Consider the following 26,378-nt stretch of genomic DNA (forward strand, 5'->3'; position numbering starts at 1 on the left):
TGGGTTGCTAGGGTATTCTGGGTGGTTGGTTGTTTTTTGTATCGTTCACATTGTTCAATCATATGACCGATGGCTTAGAAAAGTCAAAACAATTCTAAATTATTTTACTGCCTGGAAATTAGATATAATGGATTAGAGGTTATGAAGTAACTGCTCATCTAGCGCTCCATCTCTTTTATAAACAAACAGTGCATCACCTCAAGTGTGCTGCCATCTGCTGGTTTCATGGAGATTCTGCACTCATCTAAATCCCCTCCCAATGCATCTTAGTCATAAATATAAATCTGTTGAATGCTTTTAATTAGAGTAGGAGTGGAAGTCAGTCAAAGTTTGTGTGTAGTGCATGTGTTTGCTTCTTTTTATTAAGTGCAGACACATGATAACACTTATGAAATTACCTCTTCGGATAGTCCCATATTGCACAAGGATACAACAAACAAAAAATTAGCAGGTCAGATGTCAAAAGATGTTTTCCATTTTTTTATTGCTTTGTTTGACACTACAAACTCGCACACAGCGAGAAATATTGAATCGGGACACACAATGCATAAACATATGTTGAGAAAGAACCAGGTCAGGAATGAAATCATTTTAAAAGGACATCGGTTCTTACAAAATAACAGCTGGAACTGGATTTTTGACATTTTAGAAATATTACCTGTATTTAAAAAGTTTGACTATAAACCCAGCCTCCCTTAAATCAATAGTTCACCCCAACATTTGTTTTTCTTTTTTAAATGATTGACCGCAGGCCTCGATGATTTGAGCACACGCCTCAGCGTTTTAGTACAAAACATTTGACATTTATTTCGTGTAAATTTCACCAGTGCAGAACTTCAATCAAAGAGGCCAAAGAACAATCAGTTCCAAAAGAAAAGACAGAACCGCTAATTGAAAGAACAAGTTGACAAAGAACCCTATACACATTAATATGTATATAATTATGGTGGATTTACAAGCTTTTTTTTTTTTTTTTTTGACAGGGAACACTACATCAAGCCAAAAAAGTATCCTTATTTGTTATACACCGTGTGAGCAATTTTTTAGCAAAAAAGAAAATATTTTTTTGTTCAAAATGACTGGAACACGACGTGAGAGTTCATTCTAAAATTCTAAAAATATTCTGTGAAAAAAGTGTTTGCAAGCCTTTTTGGAAACATTATGTCACAGTCTGGGTTTCCACATCTCTCTCACTGCTCGCGTTGTCTTGACCTGTTAGTGGGTGGAGTAGATGAGTAGTGCGAACAGGTAAAGGTGTGCGTCAGTGCGTTCTCCTCGCTATCGGAACCCTCGAAACGTTTTGCAACTCGGCCGTCGTGGACGTAAAACGAAATACTCGTCCGAACTGTATAATGCTGAAGAAAACGCAAGGCTCGGCCGACGTGGACGCGTCGCGCATTCTTGTGAAGGGACCCGAGTTTTTGAGAAGACAGATGGAGCGAGAAAGCGAGGCGAATAGAGGACGCGTCAGCGCGGTGGAGAGGTTGGCAGCCACCAAACCTCAATATGTAAAAAGCCAACAAGTGGTCGGTTCCACGCAGGAACCAGCTATCAGCGACGGGTCTGCTTCCGTGAGCAGCCAAGGGTCTTCAAACGGGCACGGTTCCGTTAATAACAGCGTTGATGTTGAGGATACACGGTCGCCCGAAGAAGAAATTAATGTGGTGAGACGGAGCAGCTCGAAGAAACGAGACTCCATTTTACTATACAGGCAAAAGTGCGAACTCTTAAGAGAATCGCCTGGCGGGAGTAGGAGATTGATTAAAAAGTCGCTCTTCGCCTTTAAAGAGAAGACAAACGCGTTTTCAGCGGCGCGCGGTGGCGAATGCGACACACGTAAGGCCGCTCAGGTGACTTTGACCATCTCTAACGGGCACTCGGGCGAGACGAACGGAAAGCCGAAAGGACCTCTGCACAGGAAAGTCGCCGAAACCCAGGAGCAGGACCGCAGGAGCCGCAAGGGGGTGGCGCGCTCCAGCTCCGACATCAGCTCGCGCTACTCGAGAAACTTCGCGGACTTCGACGCGTTCTTCAAGTACTGCGGACTCGAGGGCGACGTCGTCGAGTCGCTGGGCAGAGAGAACTTCTCCGCGCGCTCCGAAGACACCGGCTCCAAAATCCGGAGCATCAGCGTCTCGACTTCGGATGACGGGTTCTCGAGGGGCAGCGACGGCCCGCACGAGGAGGAACTGCAGGAGACCGTGCGTCAGGGGTCGTCGGTGGTCGAGCGCAACGCTCGGATCATCAAGTGGCTTTACAGCTGCAGAAATGCGGCGGAGTCGGGGAAGACTCTTCGAGAGCTGGATTAACTTGGGTCATGTTAGAAGCCCCGGTTTGCCCAGTATCACGCATAAAATGACCTGGTTAGCCCGAGATGGCACACGTGCGTCTGCAAGACGTCTGTTACAGATCGCGTGATCTGGAAAGCGTCTGTTGTGCACGAACATCCGTAAGATGTCAGATTCATATACATTCTAAATCATCAACATCTTAAAGACATCTTTTAAACATCTATTTGCCATCCGATAGACGCCATATTGCAGCAAACACAAATGCATCTTGCAGATGTCAATTGGATGTGATCACATGTGACCTGATCCCTTGACTCTGTAAACATTTTAGTATTTAGCCAATCAGAGAAGCTCCCTGCCTGACCGAGTTGGCTAACTTGTTCATTATGGTCATATTCAACCTGCTAATTCACCAATTTCTTATGAGGTTTTAGAATGGTGAGTTAAAGTTTGTGAGTAATTCTGTGTTTGAGATTTTGCCGTACAACATAAACCACACACATTTATACCTCTCACCTGAAAGCATGCGTAACAAATTGCTATTATATAAGGACAAAAAACACATGTCCTCATGGAAGTTTTAGTCCTTGTTTTACAGCTTGCTGATCTGTAATTTATGTTGACATTAATATTTCTTAAGGGAATGCTAAGTACAGATCGTCTTGTACTCATAAATCCAAACCCGGCATTCTAAAAACCCATAGGAAATTCCAAAGAGAACACATGGTTGAAAAATGGCTAATTATCATGCTGGTTTTAGGACCTCAAAATGCTGTATTGGTTTAGCTGTTTTGGTTAAGCCTTTTGTACATGCCAGTACTTAAATCCTGGTTATGTGTGTTACTACCTATATATCACGTTACTTGATTTTGTAATAGAAAAGAATTTCCTTTGCATTTTATTTTTGTATGTTACGTGAAAAACCTCTTGCACACGAATCTATGGATACAGTATTGTTTACAGAGACAAATGTTCATGCCAAGCAGGCCATCAAGCCTGTCAGCTACGGAATGCAGAGGGTAGCACCTGGCCCAGAGATATGAAAAGATATGGCTTAAAACAAGCACTTCTGTCTATTGTTGCGCAACAGCGGAAACGGTGAACAATAAGCATTCACACCCAAAGTGGGTGTATTTAATTTGTGTCACTGTCACTTTAGTTCAAAGATTAGATGTCTGTTTATTCCGTTTAACAACTGACTGTTAACAACTGACTGTTAATATCTGGCCTGACTCAATAGGCCTTGCAAATGTAGAATGGTATTTTAAGTAACTTGACATAGCGTGTACTTTTTGTGTCAAACAACCTTGACACGCTATGCAATGATTTTATATATATGACTATATGTATCAGTCAATAAAACATTTTCTTACTGTTATTAAGCAGTTCAGTATAATTTGTAAATTTGTTGTTGGGTTATAGCTCTTGTATATTAAAAGAGTTCAAGAAGTAGATAAAGGCACATTTTAATGACCATAAATGCATATTTGTAATAGAAAGAAAACTCTACAACACAGGTTTTACAGATGACACTTAACTGAACCCAGTGTTTATTTTCATCATTTTGCACACGACTGAAGATTTGGCAACCGGGCAGGTTTTTTTTTTTTTTTTTACCCATTTTACAGTGTTTTCACATGCACACAAAAACGTACCCCTCTGGCCTCTCAAATTCAGACTGTGGCAGGTTAGATCTTGCAGAGGGAGTGTCCACGGCCTTTACACTACTTTAAATCATTTTTGGTAATGCACGTTTTTTTTGGCTTCCATCTGCGGACACATGTCAGAATTATTCTCGTTTTTGTTTTACGTATACAAACTGACAAGTTTTTCTAAACACGTCAAAAAAACAACAACAGAGCAGCATGTATGACTTGTTGGCATTTGCCTCTTTTGTGAAAATTGTGAAGTAAGAAACAATTTAGCTGATGTCCATTCTATTCAGATGGTAAAAATGTTAAATTATTCAGGGGTCACGAAGCTTTACTGAAACATTATAATTTATTGGCACTACACACCATATTACTTGCTATATTCACAAACGCTTTATGTGCATGTGCTTTTTCTGCTTGGTTTTTCTCCCTGATTTACATGGCCTGACTTCTAATACTCTATAGCCTGCTGTGGACTTTCATCTAGGTGGGGCTTTACCTGACACAGATATGAGTCAGATGTCACTTAAGGAAACTGACACAAGGCCTATATCCCAAGGACTTAGCTCATGCAAAAATTAAAAATGGTCATAAATTGTCAAGTGAATCCACACTGATTCATATAAAGGTTAACTATACAGTATAATAAAGACAGGTTTTAGTTTAACTTTGTTCTAAGGACAATGGTAAACTATTTTAGTTAACTTACTGTACTTCTATTAAGACTTCGTCAATACACACAAAATAGTAAATAAACCAAAATACAATGTTAAAAATACAGTATTAAATAATACGTATTAAAATGTAACAATACAATTGTATATGATAAAATACAAGAAGAGATTAGAATTAATACATTATTAAAATAAATAATGCACATCTTTACATTTTCTAGCTGCTGGTCAATGTCTTGTTTCTTTTTTATAATTATTATTATTTTTTTTTATCTCATAAAGCTTTGTACTCACGTCTGGCTGAGGGGATTAGAAACAAACCTATTTATTCATTGTATCCAAAATCAAGCAGTGAGTAAAATGTTTACTTAAATTTATTCCATCGTTCATTCTCTCCATTTCCCTTCCCCCATCACAAAATCAAAACATGACAACATGTGCAGCGTCTGTGTCACGTGTAAGAAACTGCAGCGGCAGAGAACTCGGAATAAATCGGCCAGTGATCGACAGGGCCGAGAACCAATCAGCGTGGGAATTCCGGGTAGCAACAAAATAAATACAAACACGGCGGCCAATCACAAACGACGGGAGGCGTGCCTAACATTCCGCTTTTCTGAATGTTTACTTCCGTCAATATTCAACGAAAAGCAGAAAATTATCACCATAACAAAGGACTCGCTGTGAGTAAAGTTAAAAATACGTTTATTATGAATACAAATACAAGATTTTGCATTTAAAACAACGATAGAGGCAGATATTTAAGCTGTCTTTAGTGTTTTGTCGACGTTTAAAAAGATAAGGTTCTTGGCAGGGTTTGCATTTGAGAAAATGTATTGTCTGTAGTTGTTCAAGGAGCCAGGGCGCATCTACAATTTACAAATTAACATCCAAATGCGTCATTTTTGGTTTTGCAAAGATAATATTTTACATCAAGATTGTGAAATAAGTCTCTTAAGCCCTGAGTGACTGTTATTCTGTGTTGTCTGATCAGATCAGGATGATATTGTTTCATCACGTGATATGTGATAAGCCTTTGTTGAGTTATAATGGTTTGAGATAAGAGTCTCTTGTATTCAGATCTCTGGAGCAGGTGGAAGAAGATGCCGTTCTTGGGCCAAGATTGGAGATCACCAGGCTGGAGCTGGATAAAAACTGAGGACGGCTGGAAACGCTTTGAATATTTCAACCACAAACTGGGAGACAACATCAATGAACTTACCTTGGAAGAGTAAGGAATGCTTTGAAATATTTCTTTGTTACGGGGGTTCAAACCTGCAAGCTTTTAGTTACCACCTCCGATTTTTAACCGCAAGGCTATACCACCTCAAAAAAGCATTGAGGAACAGACTAAAAAGGAAGCGTGTATGTGGCATGTGGGAAGTCAGGTGTCTGTGTTTAGAACTGGTGTGTGTTATTTTCGCCATCCGTGGTTATTGTCTGGAGTAGCGTGGAATAATAGACTGTCGTGAACTGAATGTATTCAGACAATGATACACTGACTGAACTAAAAACACTTTAGTCTGACCATGCTGTCATGGAAACAGACCTTAGGTCAGATAGACTACAAGGAAACGTGAACATTTGAAACCGTCTGGATGTGTGAAGAAGTAGGTGTATGGATAGTCTGTGTTAAATTTCACTGGACAATAGAGCGGACACTCATTGCGTGAGCTAAAACATCTTCAGAACTCATTTAGCACTACTTGGATTAATAATTAAGAAGAACTGTTTATTTGCCCTAGGTTTTATTGCATTTTGTGTCATGTATATGTGTACTAGTTAGTGCTCCTAGCAGATAACAGTCTAAATTTCATGCTTGCCATCTGTTTATTACGCGATCATATACTTTTTGTAGGTCATTCTGAATAATTTGACTCTAAAAGAAGCATATGTTATAGTCATAATAAACTTTATCTTATTAACTTACAGATTGGACAATGACAAGGAGAATGTCTACGTGGGAGATGTCTGTGAAGTGGCTGCCAAGAAGAGAAAAAAGGACTTCTTCAACAACAACACTAAGTCTCAGTGTAAAAAATATATAACACTTTAGCACATCACACTTAATTATCACAACAATGATCTCAAATGTCACAGTAAATTAGATTTTTAGGAGAATGGGCAATTAGAGTTATTATACAGTTTATGATGATACATTTTCTTTTGGTCACATTAGAATTTTTCCAGAAGTGTGTAGTAATTACTTAAGTATTTTACTTTTTGCATAATGCTTAATTACATCACAATACTAGATTACTGAGTCAGTTTAGCAGTCGTTATTTAAAAATATATGACCACAGAATGCTACAACTGACCATTCAGAATCAAGTTTTTGAGAAAGCTGTGTAATGAATGATTGCTCATTTTATATATATATATATATATATATATATATATATATATATATATATATATATATATATATATATATAATCTATATATAATCACAGAAAATATAATAAATATATGTGATAAATATATAATCTAAGCAGTTCTGTCAAAAATTCTGTTATCATTTACTCAACCTCAAGTTGTAGATCTATGCATTTTCTTTGCCTCACTGGAAACTGATTTTATTTTTTTAAAGTATCTTCTTTTACATTTCACGGAAGAACGAACACTGTACAGGTTTGGAACAAGACGGGGCTGAGTAAATGGTGACAGAAATAGAATTTTTGGTGCGACAATACCTTCAAAGTTATAATGTATTTTATTGTTTTTCTCAGTTTTGTTCCAGGAGCGGTGGATCTACGTTCAGAAGGAGAGCACTCGAGAGGTGAGATGAATTATGTCATAGCATCAACATGTACAAGAGTGGCAAACAAACAAGTCATAAAACATTTGATGACAGTGTTTATATATCTCGGTTCTCAAATGCGAGCCATGTGTTTGTTGTTGCAGAGGCATGGCTACTGTACGCTTGGTGAGGCCTTCAATCGTCTTGATTTTTCCAGCGCCATTCAGGATGTAAGGCGATTCAACTATGTGGTCAAAGTAAGAAAGCACCGGCCTTCGCTGAACAATGAACAAGAATTCCTCTCTCCATTTGATTTACTTACTCCGCTTCCCTTTTATATCCTCTCTCACTTTATCCACTCTGTTTACTTCGTTTAGCTTCTGCAGTTGATTGCCAAATCCCAGCTGACGTCTTTGAGTGGAGCTGCTCAGAAAAACTACTTCAATGTCCTGGAGAAGATTGTGAGAAAAGGTGAGCGGATTTTTAAAATGCGGAAGACATATTGTCCTGATGCCATGTATATTTGTCCTGATGACATGTATATTTGTATTATTGTTTTTTTTCAATTGCGCAGTTCTAGATGACCATCAGAACCCACGGTTGGTCAAGGCGTTGTTGAATGATCTAAGCTCCACACTCTGCATCCTCATCCGAGAAGTTGGGAAGTCTGTGCTGATTGGCAACATCAACATTTGGGTCTGCCGTTTAGAAACCATCTTAAACTGGCAGCAGCAGCTCAACAATTTACAGATTCCAAAGGTAGTCTTTTCACAATTTGTTTATAAGGGTTAGGCATGGCAAAAGTGGATCTGTGGTTTTTTTGAATTAGTTCTGAATGAGCAAAAAAAGAGAAATAAACCAATATGTATAAACTCACGGATCAGTTTCACAGTCTAGTTGTAAGTAGTGGGATGATTAATAAACAAATTAAGATGATCATATTATTCTTAGTGCTGTCAAATGATTCATCGAGATTAATCATCATATATGAGCGTGTTCTATGTATAATGTATGATGCATATATAAATACACATACAGTATACATTTTTTAAATATTTGCATGTATTCACATGTGTATATTTATATTTATATTATAAATAAATATATATAAAAATATTGAAATACATATATGCATGGATACATAAAAATATACACAGTACACATGCATATATTACGTAAAAAAAAAACTTATTTTGGATGCAGTTAATAGCGATTAATCATTTGACAGCAGCAATTATTATTTTATGTCATGTAGCATTTTTGTTACAGTATACATATATAAAAATTAAATGTTATTATAATATATAATTAATAAAATAAATAATAACATTAAATGAATTATAAACCAGTAAAATAATAAGTAAACAAATATTACTAAATAATAAATAACTCGAATTATTTAAAGCCAGATTACTAAATATTATAAAAAAGCAGAAAAATAGAATCAGTGGTAAAATATAATATATAATGCCAAATATGTCTTGTTGCAGCAAGTTTCAAATGGCATGACACTGAGCGACCTCCCTTTGCACATGCAAAACAACATCCTGTACAAGTTTAGTGATGCCTGTGACATCATCAATCTGGGACAAGCCACACCAATGCTGCACATGCTCAGTGAGGACCGGCAACTGTGGAAGAAACTGTGCCAGTTTCATTTTGCTGAGAAAGAGGTGAGAAATAAGACTATATTAACTTGCGCACAAACAATGCTATTTAGATGACTCATCAGTTCATCAGAAAGATTGTCCTTGCCATCACACTCAAATACAGGTATACTACATCAATATTTCAAATAGTCATGCCTCAAATTTAACAACTGCACTGATATAATTGTCTCTTTAAGCATTTAACTGAGATTTGAATCTCTTTGGCTAGCTGAACGTTGGGTCAGTGACCTGATTTGACCACAAGATGGCAGTCAGGCTTGTTCCTCACAGAGCTCTACGTTTGCGTGTTCAGTTCTGCAGGCACTTAAATCTGTCAGAGAAGGGCCATGTGGACTGGAAGCTGATGTTCTTCACACTTCAGAAATACTACCCTCAGAAAGAACAGTACGGAGACACCCTGCAGTTCTGCAAGCACTGTAGCATCCTCTTCTGGAATGTAAGAAATCTTCATTTAAATGTCAAACATTCTTATCTGTGAATGAACGGCAAGACATCCTTCCTTGTTACTATTCAGATCTAAGAGCTCTTTTTTAAAACGTTTGAAGCCTTGTACAGTATGTGCACACCTACTCTTACATGCTTTTTTTTGTGCGTGAGCAAATATTTTTTATAATTGCAGTTTTATGGACAGAAAACCCTATAGCCACAATTATCAACATGCAAACATCAGTTTGTTCCAGGGATCCGTATTGAAAATATAGAGGACCGGCATTAACTAGTGTATACTTTATCATTAAAACATTGGGGGTTAGTAAGATTTGTTAAAGTATATTATGCTTACAAATTCTGAGCAGATGTTGTTTTTTTGGTGAACTATTCCTTTAAGGCAGGGGTCACCAAGTTCGGTTCTGGAGAGCCGGGGGTCCTGCTGAGTTCAGCTCCAATCCTAATCAAACACACCTGAAGCAGCTAATCAATGTCTTAATAGGTATAACTTCCAGGCAGGTGTGTTGAGGCAAGATGGAGCTCAAGTTTGTTGACCCCTGCTTAAAGGCCTCAGTCTCTATAAGCCTTTTTACTGGGTGCCAAAAAGTGAAGTTAAAGTCATGTTGAATATATTTGATATGCCAGTTTGCTGTTCAGTAAACATTTTGTATTATTATCAATGTTGAAAACATTGCAATGTTGCATATTTTGTGGTTAGATGTTTTTGAGGATTCTTTGATAAATGAAAAAATGCAACATTGCAATAATACGAAAAGTATTTATTTGAAATAGAAATCATTTGTATAATTTGAAATGTCATTTTAGATCAGTTTAATTGTTTTTTTTTTTTTGTTGTTGAAAAAAGTATTCATTTATTGAAGAAAATATTTTTTCTTGCCCCAAATGTTTGAACAGTATTTAAAAGAATCGTTTGTTCACATAAAGGTTGAAAAATGATGAATTGTTTTCGACATTATTTTCACCTAAAAATATAAAACTAAATAAAACTCTTTCGGTTTATATCTACTCAGTTTACCCTTTGTAACATCAGCCCTCTTCCTGTACCCTTTGACCTTTTCTTTTTCTCCTGTTCTCCTCCTGGTCCCTTATCTCCTAAAGGACAGACACCTGGCTTTGATCTTTAAGGTACATGCTAAATCTTATATGAGTGTGCCAGCGGTTTGATGTGTCTATAAATAAAACTGGTTTTGCTTCATCAGTCATTTTTCAAACATTCTGTTTCATCCATTCATCCATCATCCTGTCTTGCACTTCAGTCCGTTCAAATCATCTGAACTTTATGTATCTTGTTTTATATTCATTTTAATATAATATTTAATATTTTAATATTCATCTTAACAGTGAATATCTAAATGTCTTTTTTTCCCCCCCATTTGCTTTTTTACTTTGTCAGTATGTCTTACAACATTATACACTAATGCTGATTGCATGAATATATATATATGACCATTATTTTTGTAACAGTGCGTAACTTACAGTGCTTAATAGTTATATGTAATCTGGAGTGTGTTACACTTTACAGTGTAAAATAATATGATAAATTAAGTCAAAAGAAATCTAAAAGTAGCCAAAATACATGACCTGAAATATTTAACGTAACAGATTACGTTACTAACTATAATTTTTTTTTTTAAGTACAAGTATCAGTAACTCATCTTCTAGATTCCCACTAAGAAAAAAAGGTTGTTCAATGAAAAACTCTTGTTTTTTTTTTTAAAAAGGGAAGAAGGGACCCTAGCAACCAAGCAATGTGTCAGAAACCTATTCACGGACACAAAGCACACACACTTTCCACAGGAATTGATTTTGACTCTCTCTCTCTTTCAGGACTCGGGACATCCTTGCACAGCGAACGATCCGGACAGCTGCCTCACCTCAGTCTCTCCTCAGCACTTCATAGACCTCTTCAAGTTCTGAAATTCAGAACGTTCTTCAACCTCTGACCCTTTGATCACCTTTAACCAAGACTCTGAAACTGATAAAATATTTTTTGACTTTTCAACTCCGCTCCGAACCGTGTCCTTTCCTTTCCTCTTCTACGTTTCCCAGACGGTCGTTCTGTGATTAAAACGTTCAAACTTCAGAAAATGTAACTGATTGAATTTTCTGTTGCCTCACCCAAACTTTAAGGGCTTACGGAAAGATGTCACGATATTAATGTTTCTTTTGTATTGTCCTTTTTCTGTTCCTTGTTGCGTTCTCTGAGAATTCATTTGTTCTATAAGCATAGAAAGATGGGAGGTGAACAGCGAAAAGAGGCGGGGTTTGTGAAGAATTGTTTGTTAAAAAAACTGTGTGTGAGATCGTAAGCAGAGGTTATCTTGTCTTTTCATGTATGTATTTTCGTTTGTATACCAATGAAGTGCACGTAGTCGTAGGTTAATGTTTACGTGGGTTCTCGTGTTGTTTTGTCATGCTGTGCGTATATATATTTGATGCGTTAACACTAAAGTGTACATTTGATGCACAAAACAACTTTTTACGATACACTTTTGTCAAATCTGCCGTGAGGGCAGATGGAAAATCTAATGTAAGCTTTGCTATTTATGAACAAATGTATTTTATATCCTTTCTCTGAACTTTGTAATATTCCTTTACTATTCCAGTAATATAAATGTCATTGAAATGGCTTGTGTAGGATGTGTTTGGTACTATCAGGCATTTGAAAGAAACCTAAAATAATTAAAACTTTTGGGAAGTAACCTAGGTCTTGTGAATTTTCGTTTTTTTTTTTTTTTTTAACCAAAGGCTAGAATGAAAATTTGCTGAACGTTTACAAACCCACAGTTTATCCAAGATGTTTGCGAGTTTGTTTCTTGCATCAGAACAGAAAGGAAGCATTATATCTTTTACTCGCCAATGGATCTTCTGCAGCGGATGGGTGCCGTCAGAAGGACGGTTCAAGCAGCTGACGAAAACATCACAATAGTGACGCCTTTGTTTTTCAAAAACATTTAAAAGCCACAGCGAGTACAACTTTTTATTCAGATTCAGCAACTCATCTGAACCCCTGCAACGTCATTTTATTATTTGCATTTAAATCATAATACAGAAAAAGTAATAATTCAGTAGTATCAAGATAAAAATCAAAATAAGATTCTCACAAAGGCCCCAAATATAAAGAGCAAAATCTCAAACTAACAATTTATAATCATCTTTCAAAGTTAAACACATTGGTAGACTAATTACTTAAAGCTACTATATGAACAAGAGCAGCAAACCCACTTACTTTCAGAATCCGATTATAAATAATCTTCTAAAATCAGCAATAAGACACTTAGACATGTTCTTCTTACAAACAAAGATCTTGGGCAGTTCAATGGTGCGGCCAAATGGTTGTAAAATACATTTTATATTAGACTTATAAATGATGATTGTCCTTTTTATTGTGTTGGGGGTGATGGAAGAAAATAACATGTTAACACGCTCGCGCTACAAAATTAATTTTAAATCGAGGCACGCGAAGAACAATACTTCATGATAAATCGGCACAGCTATTGAGGTCTTTGGAAGGCTTCAAATATCGTAACAGTAATTGTTACCGTAGGAAATATGGATACTCATCCAACCTGTTTCGATCCTTTTTTTCCCCAAATGGATACAATAACTAATTATCTGTTTTATTAAAGCTCCAGCGACGGGACCGAGCTCACACACTCAATTTAAAACGGTTCCCTGTATGTCTTATTAAGCCACAGTAAGTTGAATAAATTGTAAGCATGAATGGCAAGTAGTTTGGGATTACAGCAGGAAAATCATTGCATAGAGTAATTACAGTACATTATGATTGTGAATCAGCAGGCAGTAAATCTACACTGATCGGTGGAAGGCGTTTGTACATCGTTTCACATTCACTTTTCAACTACATAGCGGAATAAATTAACGACCAGACGCAAGTGAATCGAAGATTCATGCTTTACATACAAAACCATCGAGATCTCCTCAGGAGTATACGGCTGTGATGAAGAGTACTGCAGTGTGTGCTAATAAAACGTGGATTTAAAGAGACAGTTCACCTACGAATTAACATTCTATCGTCGTTAATTCACCCTTACGTCATCCAAAATGATTTTATTCTGTGTAAAGGAGACGTTTAGCAGAATATCATGACTTTTCATACAGTGACTGGAAAAGGATGAATGAAGACTTATTGCTGTATTCAGCGGCATAGGCTGTTTCTCACATAATATCTGGACTGTAATTTAGAGTATATTTATAATACTTTGTTGCCATTGTAGCAGCTACCGTGTCTTTTGAACGGATAGCGTCATATTTATTTTCTAACATGGATGGAAACTGAATAGTGAGGGATAGTAGTAGTATTTTACTGCTATTTAAAAACACGCTGCTTGTTAGGCCTTCGAAACGTCTTTCTAAAAAGGGTTTGTCAGACAAAAACTTCAAAACGGTTTCGAATGACCTGTACGGCTTGTATACAGTACATACTACAGTAAAGTCTGTCCCTCACAGCCTTGTTTATACGGCATCAATATGGCGTCTGACTGAGGCTTAGTTCTTGGGATTCTGCTAATCTTCATCTTTTGTGTGTTTAATAAAATAGGTTTGAAGAACTTATTTTTAATAAGATCTGGAATGACGTGAGGGTGAATAAATGATTTTCAGTTTTTGGTTGAAGTCTCCCTTTGAGTGTTTAAATCACTTTTAAAGGCTATAAAAGACATGTACAAAACAGCAAGGTGATTAACTGCATCCAGCGATTTCTCTGAAGGAGATCCATTCGAAAGTTGGACGCACAGTTTATATCAAACGGAAAAGTGACAAATTGCTGACAGGCGTTGGAAGCAGGCACTCTTGGTCTGAGGGTCCTACTCTTCACATCGGTGGGCTGTCCAATTAGAGTTGGTATACAAGGGGGTGTGGCCATCCTCACAGATATTATTATGGAATCATTTGAGCCCCTCCCAGTTACTCTCTGATAGGCTGGCTGGACTTCGGCGACGAACGGCGGCTAATTTATCTCGTGCCCGAGCCGCCCACTGGGCAGGGCCGCCCGTCTGTGATTCAGTCAGACTAGCATACCGAGACGAGTCCTCCTCCGAACCCAAGCCAACCCAGGATGGCAAACCCAGAGAATGCGGCAGAGACAGTGACAGAGGGGAGGACAGCGGGGAAGAGTCACTCCTCTTCTTCTCCGGCTCGTTTTTTACCTCCTCCATGGCGTCATTCAGCTGAGGCGGCTCCCAGCCCTCAATTTTGTCGATCTTCCTCGTGGGTGTGATCTGCTTCATCGTCATTGTGATGCTGTCCCACAGACAGTGCGCTTTGTCTTTTTCTGGGTTGGCTTTACTCTTGTCGTCCTCCCAGTTTTTCTTAGCAGACCTGAGAGAGAATGATTTATTATAAAGAGAAAATGTTTTAACATAAAAATAATAACACCTCTGGTACTGCTTGTATGACTGAAAATAAACAAACAAACAAATAAATAAATAAAACAAATGAACCGAATTCCAAGAAATGCCAGTAAAAAAAAAAAAAAAAAAATTATTATATAATTATATAATCTAATTATATAATTAATAATTAATAATATATATATATATATATATATATATATATATATATATATATATATATATATATATATATATATATATATATATATATATATATATATTTACTATATCAACATCCTTATTATATAACATTATTATAAATATATTAGTGCTGTCAAACGACACTGTTCATTTTGATTAATCACATCCAAAATAAAACTTTTTGTTTATGATGTGTGTATTATGTATATTTATAAATACACTCACAGACATCATATACAAATTATATATTAAATATATAAACATAATTTATCTTAAATATATACATGCACACACAAACACACAGATTTTATTCTTTGGCTTATATGAAAAGATATTCAAGATTCAACAGTGAATTTATTATGCTGTGTGTACATTATGGTGTTTAGTTTTGTGTCATAATGGCTCAAGGCAGTCACACACACTTCAGCAGGAAGGACAGAGGCTGGGCCACAAGGGTGCGGTTTCCATTTCAGACACTTACTTGATGGTTGGCTCGCTTATATAAAAGTTAAACTATATTTATGTACAAAACCATATACGCGAGACATTCCGTTGCCATGTAAAGATATATTTATCTCACTTTTTAGTGCATACAGTATAGATATGTACATTTGTAGGCACTCAAAAGCAATGTCGTGTGTGTATCTCTGGCGCTAAAATACTTTTTCCTAAACTAACTTTAATACGCAGAGTCAACATTGGTTAATTTCCCCCAAAGTCTGACTGTAAACACTGCGGCCCTGTGCTGCTTTTACAACACGGCTTTGTTTGTTACAGCAGCCCAACATGGCAATTTCTGGCTCAACTAATGGCGTGAGCTTAAGGCAGACCAAAAGATTTGGACAATGTAGTTTTGAATTTGCAGAAGGACATAAGCTAGAAAACAACTGTGCTCCATTTTGAAAGCCTTTTAATAATCATCTCTACAAAATTAAACTGATGTACATTTTATCTTTTTTAGACATCATTAAAACATCAACAGGTCATGTTTATGCTGCTAAAAATGACCTAAAAAAATTACAATAATAATGATATCAATCAAAAAATTATTAAATAATATAAAAAAAAAAATCTGAAAAGATAACTATGGCGTGACATATGCTGCTACCGTAATATAAAATTACTCATGCATTTAAAATATACGATTTAGGCTCTCCCACCTAGCCTTATTTACTGGCTATAATCATATTCACAAAAAATACATATTGGAATGTTGATGCTTGATTTATCTTTAGCTTACCCTCTTCTGTGAGAGACAGTGACTCCTGTCAGCAAGATGTGCTCATCGTCCTGAGACGGAAACAGCTTCTTGTCTCCCTTTTCTCGCTTCGATTTCACTTTTTTCAACTTTGAATCCTACAGAAGGTCAAAAACAGAATCAGAGACCATACAGAAGTCACTTGTTTGTTCATACAACAGGGCTCTGTTTGCGTGTTACTTGTTAGCAAGACTCGGCTTTGGTTTCTCAGTGAGACGGAAATACAGATGGTAAGAGATGATTGCAGGTTCAGGCCTGGCACAAACTAAGACAACTAATCACAAAGACGCACTTCATCTTGAACTCAGGAGCAAGAAAGCTGTACGGAGAGAAGGCATCACGCAGTAAAAACAGGACGGGCCTATGTTACAGTGTGTGTGTGTGTACTGGTATTTGTGGTTTATGAGGACAGTGTAAACGTGGTTTATGAGGACACTTCCTTTGCACCAGTAAAACAAAAGGCTTAAAAACACACTAAGCAGTGTTTTATGAAATTCAAAAAATAGGTATAGGTGTAAGGCGATAGAAAATACGGTTTATAAAAACCATTATGTCTAGGGAGAGTCCTTGTAAACCACAAATGCAAGTATGTGTGTGTGTGTGTGTGTGTGTGTGTGTGTGTGTGTGTGTGTGTGTGTGTGTGTGTGTGCACTCATGTTTTGGGTCATCAGGCGATCTGACATTCCTTCAGACTCCCTCCTGCCTGCGTTCAGTGTGACCCTCAGGATTTAAAATACCGGCCCAGATTTGCAGCTTATTATATAGGAAAGAACCTTTGACACAATTCTTTCATAACTTCATTTTTTCTGACCTGCCTTGAACAAAGTGTTCTCTCTTGATGCAAGTAGAAAACTAAAATGGAAATAATACATAATCTTAACCGTTTATTGGGTCGTATTTAACTCCAAAAAAACAAACAAATAAATAAATAAAATCTATATATTAATATATAGATAGATACTAAAATTATTACTTTCTTAACTGTTTTCAAAACCTATAACTCTGCATGCAAACTGTATTATTGTATAAAATATCTATAATACTGTTTAAAATTACATATATTTGATTTGATGCTGAAACATACGATGCTATAATTTCTCTACAAGATTCACCCAAATGCATCATTTCTAAATATGCAAAGATCTACAAGGTACATTGCTTTCATTCGTGTGCAATCAAGATATATTTAGTAGCTGTTGCTGCATGTCTTGGAGGAATTAAAATGTACCAAACACTAAAAAAGGTAAAAGCACGTGGTTCATTTTATTTGCCACTCCCTGTCTTGTCTCAAACCAAAGACCTTTGTGTTCTGTCACTCCGCTGTGCTAAAGCACGCCATCTGATTACGCGCTAACACACAAACACTTCTTATGCCCGGGACCGGTTCTTATTATGAGTTCTAGTATATTTATTTAGCATTTCTGAGCATTAGGAGTCTTAGGGCACGTTATTCATTCCATCGGATAAACAGATGTTACCATCGGACTTGTCTTTGACCTCAAATGAAGCACAACGCTCGTTTGGCCGCTATCGCTTCATCCGTCTTGTCCTCCCTCTCTCTATGCTTGGATAGGTGAAGCACGCAGTGGAAATAAACAACTGTCGCTTTAACTTGAGAGCGAGCTCCTGCCATCACTGGAGGAAACGGCAGAGCTCTCTGGAAGTCTAACCGTGAGATTCTCTATCCGTCAGCCTCTATAAAGGGGTCGTATCAAGGAAAACTGATTTGTCATGATCTCATGATTAAAAGAGTTCATTGTGCTGGGAAAACGTGCTCCAACTTTCAGAACACACACAAAAAAAGCACACACACTGAAAGCTGACGTTTTTTGCTCCTGGGCACTCAGTCCTGGAAGCTATTCCGGTGTTTTGTAAAAGTAAAAATAAAATGAAATATAACAATCTTGATTGGGAAAATCTCGATATCGTTGAACTCAATAAAGAGTCGTAAGACATTAAACAAAACATTACAACCTTTGATTTTAAATGAAAGAATAAATGAAAAAAAATTATTTTATGAAGGAATTAACCACAGTCACGACTTGCAAATTAGGAAATCACATTATGGTGCTACAATACAAAACTTTGTTTTTTTAGGTACTGTTAATAAGCAAATATATTTTAAAAGTATTGATAAAAAAAGTTTGATAACCACCAGCAGAAGAACTGTGAACGCGCACCTTAAAACAAAGTCCCTAAACAGTTACCATCTGCTGATTATAATTATATATATTATACACCATAACGTAATATAGTTTTTCGTATTCTCACATCTAGGTCGAAAATAAATGTATTAGTACTACTGTCTGTTAAAAACAAACGAAAAGAAACAGAGCATAGTATTTGTTGATTTTTTCCCCGTTGTACTTAAATCATATTGAACCGTAATCCTCGCATCTAAACAAAGAAATAAAAAAATACAAAAAATTATTTAGTAAATAAATAAATACATTGCATGTTTGTAAATGTTGCATGAAAAAAAAATGTTCAGCCTAATATATAGCTAATTTTGAATAGTTGTTTACAGACCTTAGACGCGATTCAGTTTTAAATGGATGAAAATGAGGCAGTAATCACTTAATTTTCACAACTTTCTAACCTCCTTTGTGGAGCTCCTCTCTACTCGTCTACTAGTTGCTCAAGCTACCGATGCAAAGGTTAAGCCCTCATTAGACAGAAGGCCAAAAACAAGCCGTTTAATTCTACAGGTCACAGAATAGTTCAGCTATTTATTAGACAATTTTAAATATGACGTGACAGCAGCAGTCCGCCGGGGGGAAAGCATGCCACTGAATGTCTGCCAATCTCGAGACGGCTTTTGCTATTGTCCAGATTGTTCTGAAAGAATGTGTCACATCCTCCCTGCATGTTTAACAGATTACGCAGAGCGCACACACATACGCGCATGCCATTCACGAAGAGCTAACGAAAATAAAAAGACTGCACAAATTTTGTGTTTCATATCAAGATTTTGGAGTCACATCCTAATAGTGCTGCAAGGGTATTGTTTCGAACGTTCGCAATTTCTGTTCAAAGCATTAACATGTTATGCGTGTGTGTATCGCTGCGTGTTTACCTTTGTTGAGGGGCTCAGAACTTCCTCTGTTCCCTCAGCGTCTTTATCCTGAAAAGCAAAGGCCAAGGAGAACGAAACAATGAGAACATGCGCACACACTTAAAACGCATGATAATGTATACGAATACACACACACAAATGCAAGGAATATTTTTAGCATGCTAACGTAAACAAGGTCTTGCTCATCTGACTTGAAAACAATCTTGTTTGCTGTCAAGAAACGGTCGTAACACAAATATGGTGAGGAATTAAAAACTCCTCATATAGCTAATCACACAATTTAAGGTGTTAAGGTAATCATTAATGTAATGTAATCATGCTGTCTATTTTGGGTGATCAATCAGAACTACTCTGGTATTCAACTTCCTGTTAAGAGCCTGACCTCTTCCCCTTCCTTCCTGCCCCACCTGCACTACTGCTGCCTCCTGGAAAGTTCTTACTTCACATTTTCACTGCCCTTCAGAGACAGGAAACTTTTAGCACTAGCGTAACAAACCCAAAGAGCAAAGGATGCACATTAGGTGTGTAACTGATGCTTTATCACCATAGAGAATTGTGGGAAATGTAGTCTTGTCACACAAGGCTTTCACCCTCATGAAATGGTGTACAATTTGCTCATGTTTTATCACTATTCCTTATTAAAAGTGCAAAAAATACAAACACACATTCATGATGAAAACCTATGACTATATGTATATTTAATATAGTGCTGTCAAATGCTTATTCGCATCCAAAATAATAGTTTTTTTCCTTTTTTTAGATAATGTGCACATAATGTGTATATTTATTATTCATATATAAATTCAATTATATGAATACAAGTATATACATGGAAATATTTTGTGCATTTATATATACACAGTAAATATAGACAAATATATTATGGAAACAAAAATTTATTTTGGATGCGATTAAGTACAATTGATCATTTGGCAGCACTATTTTAATAATCTGTCATCTTTGCTCTTGGCAGCCCTTAATTTTTTAATCACCTAAAATAAAATGTAAATAACCTTGTTTAAGGTAAGTAAGTTTCATTTATTTATTTATTAATGAACACATTTATTCAGAAAAGACACGTTAAATTGATTAAAAGTGACAGCAAAAGACATTCATAATATTAGGTTTTTCACTTCAAATAACTTCTATTACACAAAGAATACAAAATATCAAAAAAATATATCACGTTATCCCAAAAATTTTTTTATCATTCATACCAATAATAATAGTAGAATAAGAAATGTTTTGTGAACACCAAATCAGCATATTAGAAAGATTTCAGAAGGATCATGCGACTCAGCAGACATTAAGGAAAAAAACTTTATTTTTTTTTATTTTAAATTGTAATAATATTACTACTTTACTCTTTAAATACTTTTAATAAATTCAAATGTATATATTTATTAAAAACGAATTAACAGTACTATAAAATATATATCCGTGATTATGGTCAGCACTTTTACTCTGAAATGACTTAAAGGCAGAACATGATTGATAGAGAGAGAGAGAGAGAGAGAGAGAGAGAGAGAGAGAGAGAGAGAGAGAGAGAGAGAGAGAGAGAGAGAGAGAGAGAGAGAGAGAGAGAGAGAGAGAGAGAGAGAGAGAGAGAGAGAGAGAGAGAGAGAGAGAGAGAGAGAGAGAGAGCTCTTCTGCAATGTCCGTGTCATTCCTCCCTCTACCCACAACCCTCTGCCTCCTTCATTTCTACTCCCTCTCACTCCACACACCTCCACCCCATCTTACCAAAGCGTTTGGCCTGATTACAGTGCGAATACTCTCTCGAGTGCTCATTTTTAAATGAAGAAGCGAAGCAGAGACTGAGCAAAGAGGAATGTTTCGGGTATTTTAAGTCTTTTACCCTCTGGACTCTGTCATTTCTTATGACTGTGACATATCAGGGACAGCTCAGACCTGACTTCACAGAGAAAAAAAGCCTGTGATTGAAGAACACGGGGTCACGGGAGTCCGTTTATTCCTCCTTCGGTTGATTTATGAAGGAGCTAACCACAATATCAACAAGACTGTACCTCAAAATAATGATGTTTACCTACTGGCAACCTGACATGGTTTAAAATACAACCAACACTCATAAAATAGCTTGATATAAACCGCCGGCACAGAGAGGATATTCATCTTGAGGGAACAGTGTTTATCGTAGGAAAATCGAAACGTTCTACAGAATTGAAAGCCCATCCGTTGGGCTTCCTGCTCTACATACCAAGTTCTGGTTGAACAAACTGACTAGCAGCTGAAGGAAGCGGATCTCACTGAAATATCCCTTTGTAGACCGAACTACATCAGAACATTCCTTTCCCTCTCCAAAATACAATCCATCGGCCTACGGCCATTAGAAAGAACTATAAGCTTCACTAACAAAATTACCACGGTAATGCCACGTTTTGAACATGCTACAATATAAATAGTTTACAACAGCCATATTATGTTTTTATTTTTATTATTATTATTATGATAGTACTGCGGTATTCTACGTATCTTGCATAAAAAAGTATAGTGATAGTACCACGTTACAGTATCTAATATTATGGCACCTTGACATATTTTAGGATAAAATTCATGTACCACGATAACGGACTTTATGTGGCTAAGACACTTTGTATTGTGTATTTTGTTGTAAGCGTGACTTCCTGTAGCACCAGGTCCAGGAGAAACGTTGTCTCATTTCACTATGTACTGCACAGCTATATGTAGTTGAAATGAAAATAAAAAGCCTCTTGACTTGACTTGAATATTTCAATGCAATTCCAACAATACCATGGTGTTACAATGGTATTTTCAGTATTTTTTTGTAACTGTGTAAATACTAATTTAGTACTGGGGTATATATTATAATACCATGGTATGTTTGGACATGATAATAATGGTTATTTCAATATGTAACTCAGTAATACTATATTTTATTGCACAGGCACTATGAGAATACCATGATGTTTTTTTTAAGAGCCTTTGCATGCCCTTACAAAAAAAAAGTACCATGGCGATAAAGTGATGCTATCGAATGAAATTTAAGTACCATGGCATGACGGTACTCCAAGGTAAAACCACGGTACGCATCCAAATAACATGATAGTACCATGATAGTTTGTCAGTACTTTTCTCAAAAGTGTGTAAATACTAATAGCAAACACTCATTATAAACACCAAAGTACCAACTTTATAGTAATAATGTGTTTTTGTACAATCATATTCAAAAAGAACCACGGCGTTCACGCTTTCCTTTACTGTCGCGATACCACGGTACACAGATGGTATCAGCTATATTACTCGGATATATGCATATACGACTTTGAAAAACCATGGTAAAAATGACGGTCCACTGTATTTTTGGCACTTGTAATCAGTCACCTCCATTTTCAAAATTAATTGAATTTTCACATAAATTTAATTAAATACGCAGCAGTTAAGGTAACACATCGCTGCGTATCTTCTATCAAAGGCCAACTTTCAGCTGGCTTTCCATACAAACGTGAATTAAAGTTCGCGAAAACAGAAAAACTACCATCCAACATTAAAAAAAAACTGGGAAGGCACCATCAGCAGGTTTAATGTTCACGGTCAAGATGTGCTTCTATTTCCCATTACTCGCATTAACTCTGAAAGTCAAAAACAACCTCACGCAAACGTAAAAACATTTTTTTTTTTGCAAATTGCGAAATTAGCCATTCCCATCACTCGTTTCTGTTGAGACGATTCAAAAAGCACATATAAACAGAACGCTATGATGGAAACATAGGAGTACACCAACCTAGTCTGATAGTTTGGTCTAGCAGCTAGTCTGGTTGCCGCGATGTCTTTCGCTATCAGACAAGGATATCAGAGCTTTTGACTGCTCTCTTTCCCATCTCTAAAGACCAAAAACATGTTTGTGGAACAGATTCTGTTGGGAAGAACGTGACTGCGGCCTAGTCAAGGCCGTCTAATATCACACTTCCCACAGAACGCAGCGGGAATCTTTAACTTTTTAAAGCAAGCTTCTGAAATGCATTGAAAAACGTTGAGGGGGAGAGAAAGAAAGCTTATCTGCAACCGTCTCCTGCTGTTACGCTGCAGGGACCTTATCTGACTCCTGCAGTCTAACAGCTGACAGAACATTGGATCCGAAAGGGAGGACGGAGGCGAGCGCCATGAATCTGTATTTAAACTCAGCCGCAGCGAAACCACATTTAATTAAGATAAATCTACGATCTTATCCGCGACAATCAAACTACGTGATCATTAATATCACAGCACTGGCTCGGAGAAATTGAGGAACATGAATATAGAAGTTAAAGCACGATGTTATATGTTATGCACTCACTTCTCATGACCGATCTGAACTCCAGTGAAGAATTAAAACCAATAAATACACTTCTATTCTCTATAAATCACACTATGCCATTCTCATACTCATTGTAGACTCTAATACTGGTGTAATATACACATATATTTTTTATTATCCTACTCTCTCATTCCACACTCACATCGGTCAACCTTAGTGGTCAAGAGATATTAATGGGCGATGACATAAGCAGATCCAAGCAGATGATGCATATTAAAAAAAAAAGAAAGGTTTTTGCATGACCCAAAATTCTGATTAAAACACGCCAGCCGATTCTATTCTCATTTCTAAAACCTAATCTTTGTATGGAAATCTGGTTAATACACATGCCACTTAAATAACCAAAATATAAAGCAAAAAAAAAAGAAGCTTGGAAACACTGATAAAACTCTCAGTCTCTCAATTCTTTTACTGTAATATGCCCATTTATTTTCACTCTCCCATATTTACATCACTACAATAAGTGATCCTTCCGAATCCATACCGGCCAACAGATATAGATTTATTAATGGCCGATGACGTAAGCAAAAACAAAAGGAACATTCGGTTATGATGTATATTCCAAAAATACACTTATGTTCTCCGCACTCACATCCTGCCATTCTCATAATGTGTTCCCGCGGTCCAAAATTCTGATCAAAGCTAACCAAATGATTCTATTCTATTTTATAAAACCAAAATATGGACATATCTAAGTATGGAAACATGGTTAATGCAAATGACCGAATATGACCCCTCCCCAAAAAAGCTCTGAAACTGTTATTTCACTCTATCTTTCAATCACATGTTCCTGTGCATATTCTCATTCATCTATACCGCAAATAACGTGTTTCCAGTACTTACTCAAAATACTCCCTTCATCGCACGGTCCATATGCTTACTTAAATACCTCCAGAACTCCATACCGTGAAACGAGAGCGATTTCCAAAGTAGCTTGACACATTAATAAGTAGATGAAATGACTGGGGAGGGTAATTATAGTTTCGCTGGCGTTCTCGTAATCTAACTTTACGGCTCACTGACTCGAGGGCGCATCCGCTTTGTAAACAATACCGTTACTGTACAGGCAGAAATGCGACACTATTAGACTTAAGCACATCTGATCTCTCAAGTTTGAAGCCCACGGGCAACGTCCCACCTCACCTTTCTCGCGCGCTCGTGATGCCACGACACGTCGTCCTCCTCCGACGCTTCATCCACCAGAACTTTGCTCTTGCTCTTCTTAAACATCGCACGCGCACGGGAGCTCAGCTGTAGCCTATCTCAGAAGCACGGTATTTTCCAAGCCCATGGGATGCGAGTGAAGACTCTGGGTGAGGAGACCGCGAGGAGGCAGCGGTTGAATCGGAACAATAACCCGTCTGTGATTGCGCCCTGCCCTTCGCGATACCCCACACGCACACTTTCCTCCGGCCCACTATCTTCTTCTGATGAACGTCTGAGCACACGGTTGGCTAGAGCACCTGGACCGCCGCTCCTCCCATCGCGGATCAGATTGCCGCTGATCGGCGGGTTGTCATGGCAACGTGGGCGGGGCCACGGCCCCCCTCGGACCCTCCCACTCGGACAGGAGGTCTTATCACGAGCAGGCAAGTGTTTCAATGTAGAAGTTTTTCATAAGCAGACTTTAGAGAGCCCGCAGAATTAGACACTTGATCCAACTTTTAAAAGCATTAAATGATAAAATATCAAACCAAATAATAAAAAAAAAATTAGTATACAATATAACTATAGAAGACTATTTGGTCATCTGTGAACGTGATGCTACTGGTCTAATTGGATTCAAAGATCTATGCTAAGCTATGCTAAAAGTTCAATAGATTCAAAACCGGTAAAACTCAACTTATTAATTCTGGGGGAGTTGGAGAGCGAGCCTATTTCCAAAAAAAGTAAAGTGTTCCTAATTTAGGTCAATCAATTATGCTTAATTGTTTTCAGGCTGTGGTGTAAAAGGTTTACATTAGGAATGAAATAAAAACAAAATTAAGCAAAACATGGTCAGGTCAAGTTCTCAAAATAGTTTGTGGTAATTTATTTATTCTTTTCTTTCTGCTAGTCCACTGTATGAAGTATTTATGGCTGTAATATGTCCTCCTCACACGTAATGCACTGCACCCACGAGTACAAAATCTAAAATAATAATTTGGCATCAACCTTGATTTTTGATTTGTTGTGTCTTAACATTTTACATGAAATATTAAGGGTAAAACTGTTCATTGTGGTTGAAATTTGGGATTTAATCCACTATTACGCAAGATATATTAAAACCTATTTTGGACTTTTAATATAACCTCTATTTAACAAAAAATATTCTTTGTACAATCAAAAAGCACAAAATTGAAGAAAATAAATAAATGTGTTGAGTATAGGTTTAAAGAAAGAACGCTTTGTTAAGCTAAGCATCATATCCATGTGACTTCAATGTAAAGTTTTCCATTTAATGAGTGTTTAATCAATAGTCTTGCCTATCAGACATTACTTTGATGTATATGTATAAACGTGCTCATGTGATGTGAGTGTTCCCATGCTTTAAATGTAAAGAATATACCCTTTGTTAACTGCTTAAAAAATGTAAAAACATGCGGAGGTCTCCTCGGGGTCTTCATTAAGGAGATTACGAACATAAGGGTTATAAAGCTGTTTATAAATTGACCGTTTCCCACTGTTCTGGCAGATATGAAG

General features: G+C 36.9%; 3 protein-coding genes across 5 annotated transcripts; 2 read left to right on the forward strand and 1 right to left on the reverse strand.

Annotated features, from left to right (window-relative positions):
* The first annotated feature begins 486 nt into the window (after positions 1-486).
* fam110c (family with sequence similarity 110 member C) lies at positions 487-3,678 on the forward strand. Its single transcript, XM_043224068.1, has one exon. It carries the CDS (start codon positions 1,353-1,355, stop codon positions 2,307-2,309), a length of 957 nt encoding a protein of 318 aa, XP_043080003.1. The 5' UTR covers positions 487-1,352; the 3' UTR covers positions 2,310-3,678.
* A 1,504-nt stretch (positions 3,679-5,182) lies between these two features.
* On the forward strand, positions 5,183-12,177 carry fbxo25 (F-box protein 25). Of its 2 annotated transcripts, XM_043225437.1 has the most exons (11): positions 5,183-5,297; positions 5,695-5,845; positions 6,547-6,647; positions 7,344-7,393; positions 7,519-7,611; positions 7,732-7,825; positions 7,929-8,113; positions 8,845-9,027; positions 9,317-9,460; positions 10,570-10,596; positions 11,299-12,177. In XM_043225437.1, exons 2-11 carry the CDS (start codon positions 5,718-5,720, stop codon positions 11,386-11,388), a joined length of 1,095 nt encoding a protein of 364 aa, XP_043081372.1. In that variant the 5' UTR covers positions 5,183-5,297; positions 5,695-5,717; the 3' UTR covers positions 11,389-12,177. The 2 variants fall into 2 exon arrangements, with proteins under 2 accessions (XP_043081372.1, XP_043081373.1); XM_043225438.1 differs by lacking the exon at positions 10,570-10,596.
* Positions 12,178-12,437: 260 nt separating this feature from the next.
* Positions 12,438-25,177, reverse strand: si:ch211-225h24.2. Of its 2 annotated transcripts, XM_043225326.1 has the most exons (4): positions 24,840-25,174; positions 19,361-19,408; positions 16,267-16,382; positions 12,438-14,811 (listed from the first exon to the last, which is right to left on the reverse strand). In XM_043225326.1, exons 1-4 carry the CDS (start codon positions 24,924-24,926, stop codon positions 14,379-14,381), a joined length of 684 nt encoding a protein of 227 aa, XP_043081261.1. In that variant the 5' UTR covers positions 24,927-25,174; the 3' UTR covers positions 12,438-14,378. The 2 variants fall into 2 exon arrangements, with proteins under 2 accessions (XP_043081261.1, XP_043081262.1); XM_043225327.1 differs by lacking the exon at positions 19,361-19,408 and having other exon boundaries at positions 24,840-25,177.
* Positions 25,178-26,378: the final 1,201 nt, after the last annotated feature.

Source organism: Puntigrus tetrazona, chromosome 23 (assembly GCF_018831695.1).
Source record: "Puntigrus tetrazona isolate hp1 chromosome 23, ASM1883169v1, whole genome shotgun sequence".
In the NCBI taxonomy this organism is placed as follows: Eukaryota; Metazoa; Chordata; class Actinopteri; order Cypriniformes; family Cyprinidae; genus Puntigrus; species Puntigrus tetrazona.

Excerpts from the sequence above, each read along its gene's own strand:
- fam110c (XM_043224068.1), top strand. The coding sequence starts at position 1,353 with ATGCTGAAGAAAACGCAAGGCTCGGCCGACGTGGACGCGTCGCGCATT.
- fbxo25 (XM_043225437.1), top strand. The coding sequence starts at position 5,718 with ATGCCGTTCTTGGGCCAAGATTGGAGATCACCAGGCTGGAGCTGGATA. Across the intron at positions 9,028-9,316 it reads TTCATTTTGCTGAGAAAGAG|TTCTGCAGGCACTTAAATCT; the intron begins GTGAGAAATAAG and ends TTGCGTGTTCAG. Across the intron at positions 9,461-10,569 it reads GTAGCATCCTCTTCTGGAAT|GACAGACACCTGGCTTTGAT; the intron begins GTAAGAAATCTT and ends TATCTCCTAAAG.
- si:ch211-225h24.2 (XM_043225326.1), bottom strand. The coding sequence starts at position 24,926 with ATGTTTAAGAAGAGCAAGAGCAAAGTTCTGGTGGATGAAGCGTCGGAG. Across the intron at positions 19,409-24,839 it reads ATCACGAGCGCGCGAGAAAG|GATAAAGACGCTGAGGGAAC; the intron begins GTGAGGTGGGAC and ends TTTGCTTTTCAG. Across the intron at positions 14,812-16,266 it reads ACTGTCTCTCACAGAAGAGG|GTCTGCTAAGAAAAACTGGG; the intron begins GTAAGCTAAAGA and ends ATTCTCTCTCAG.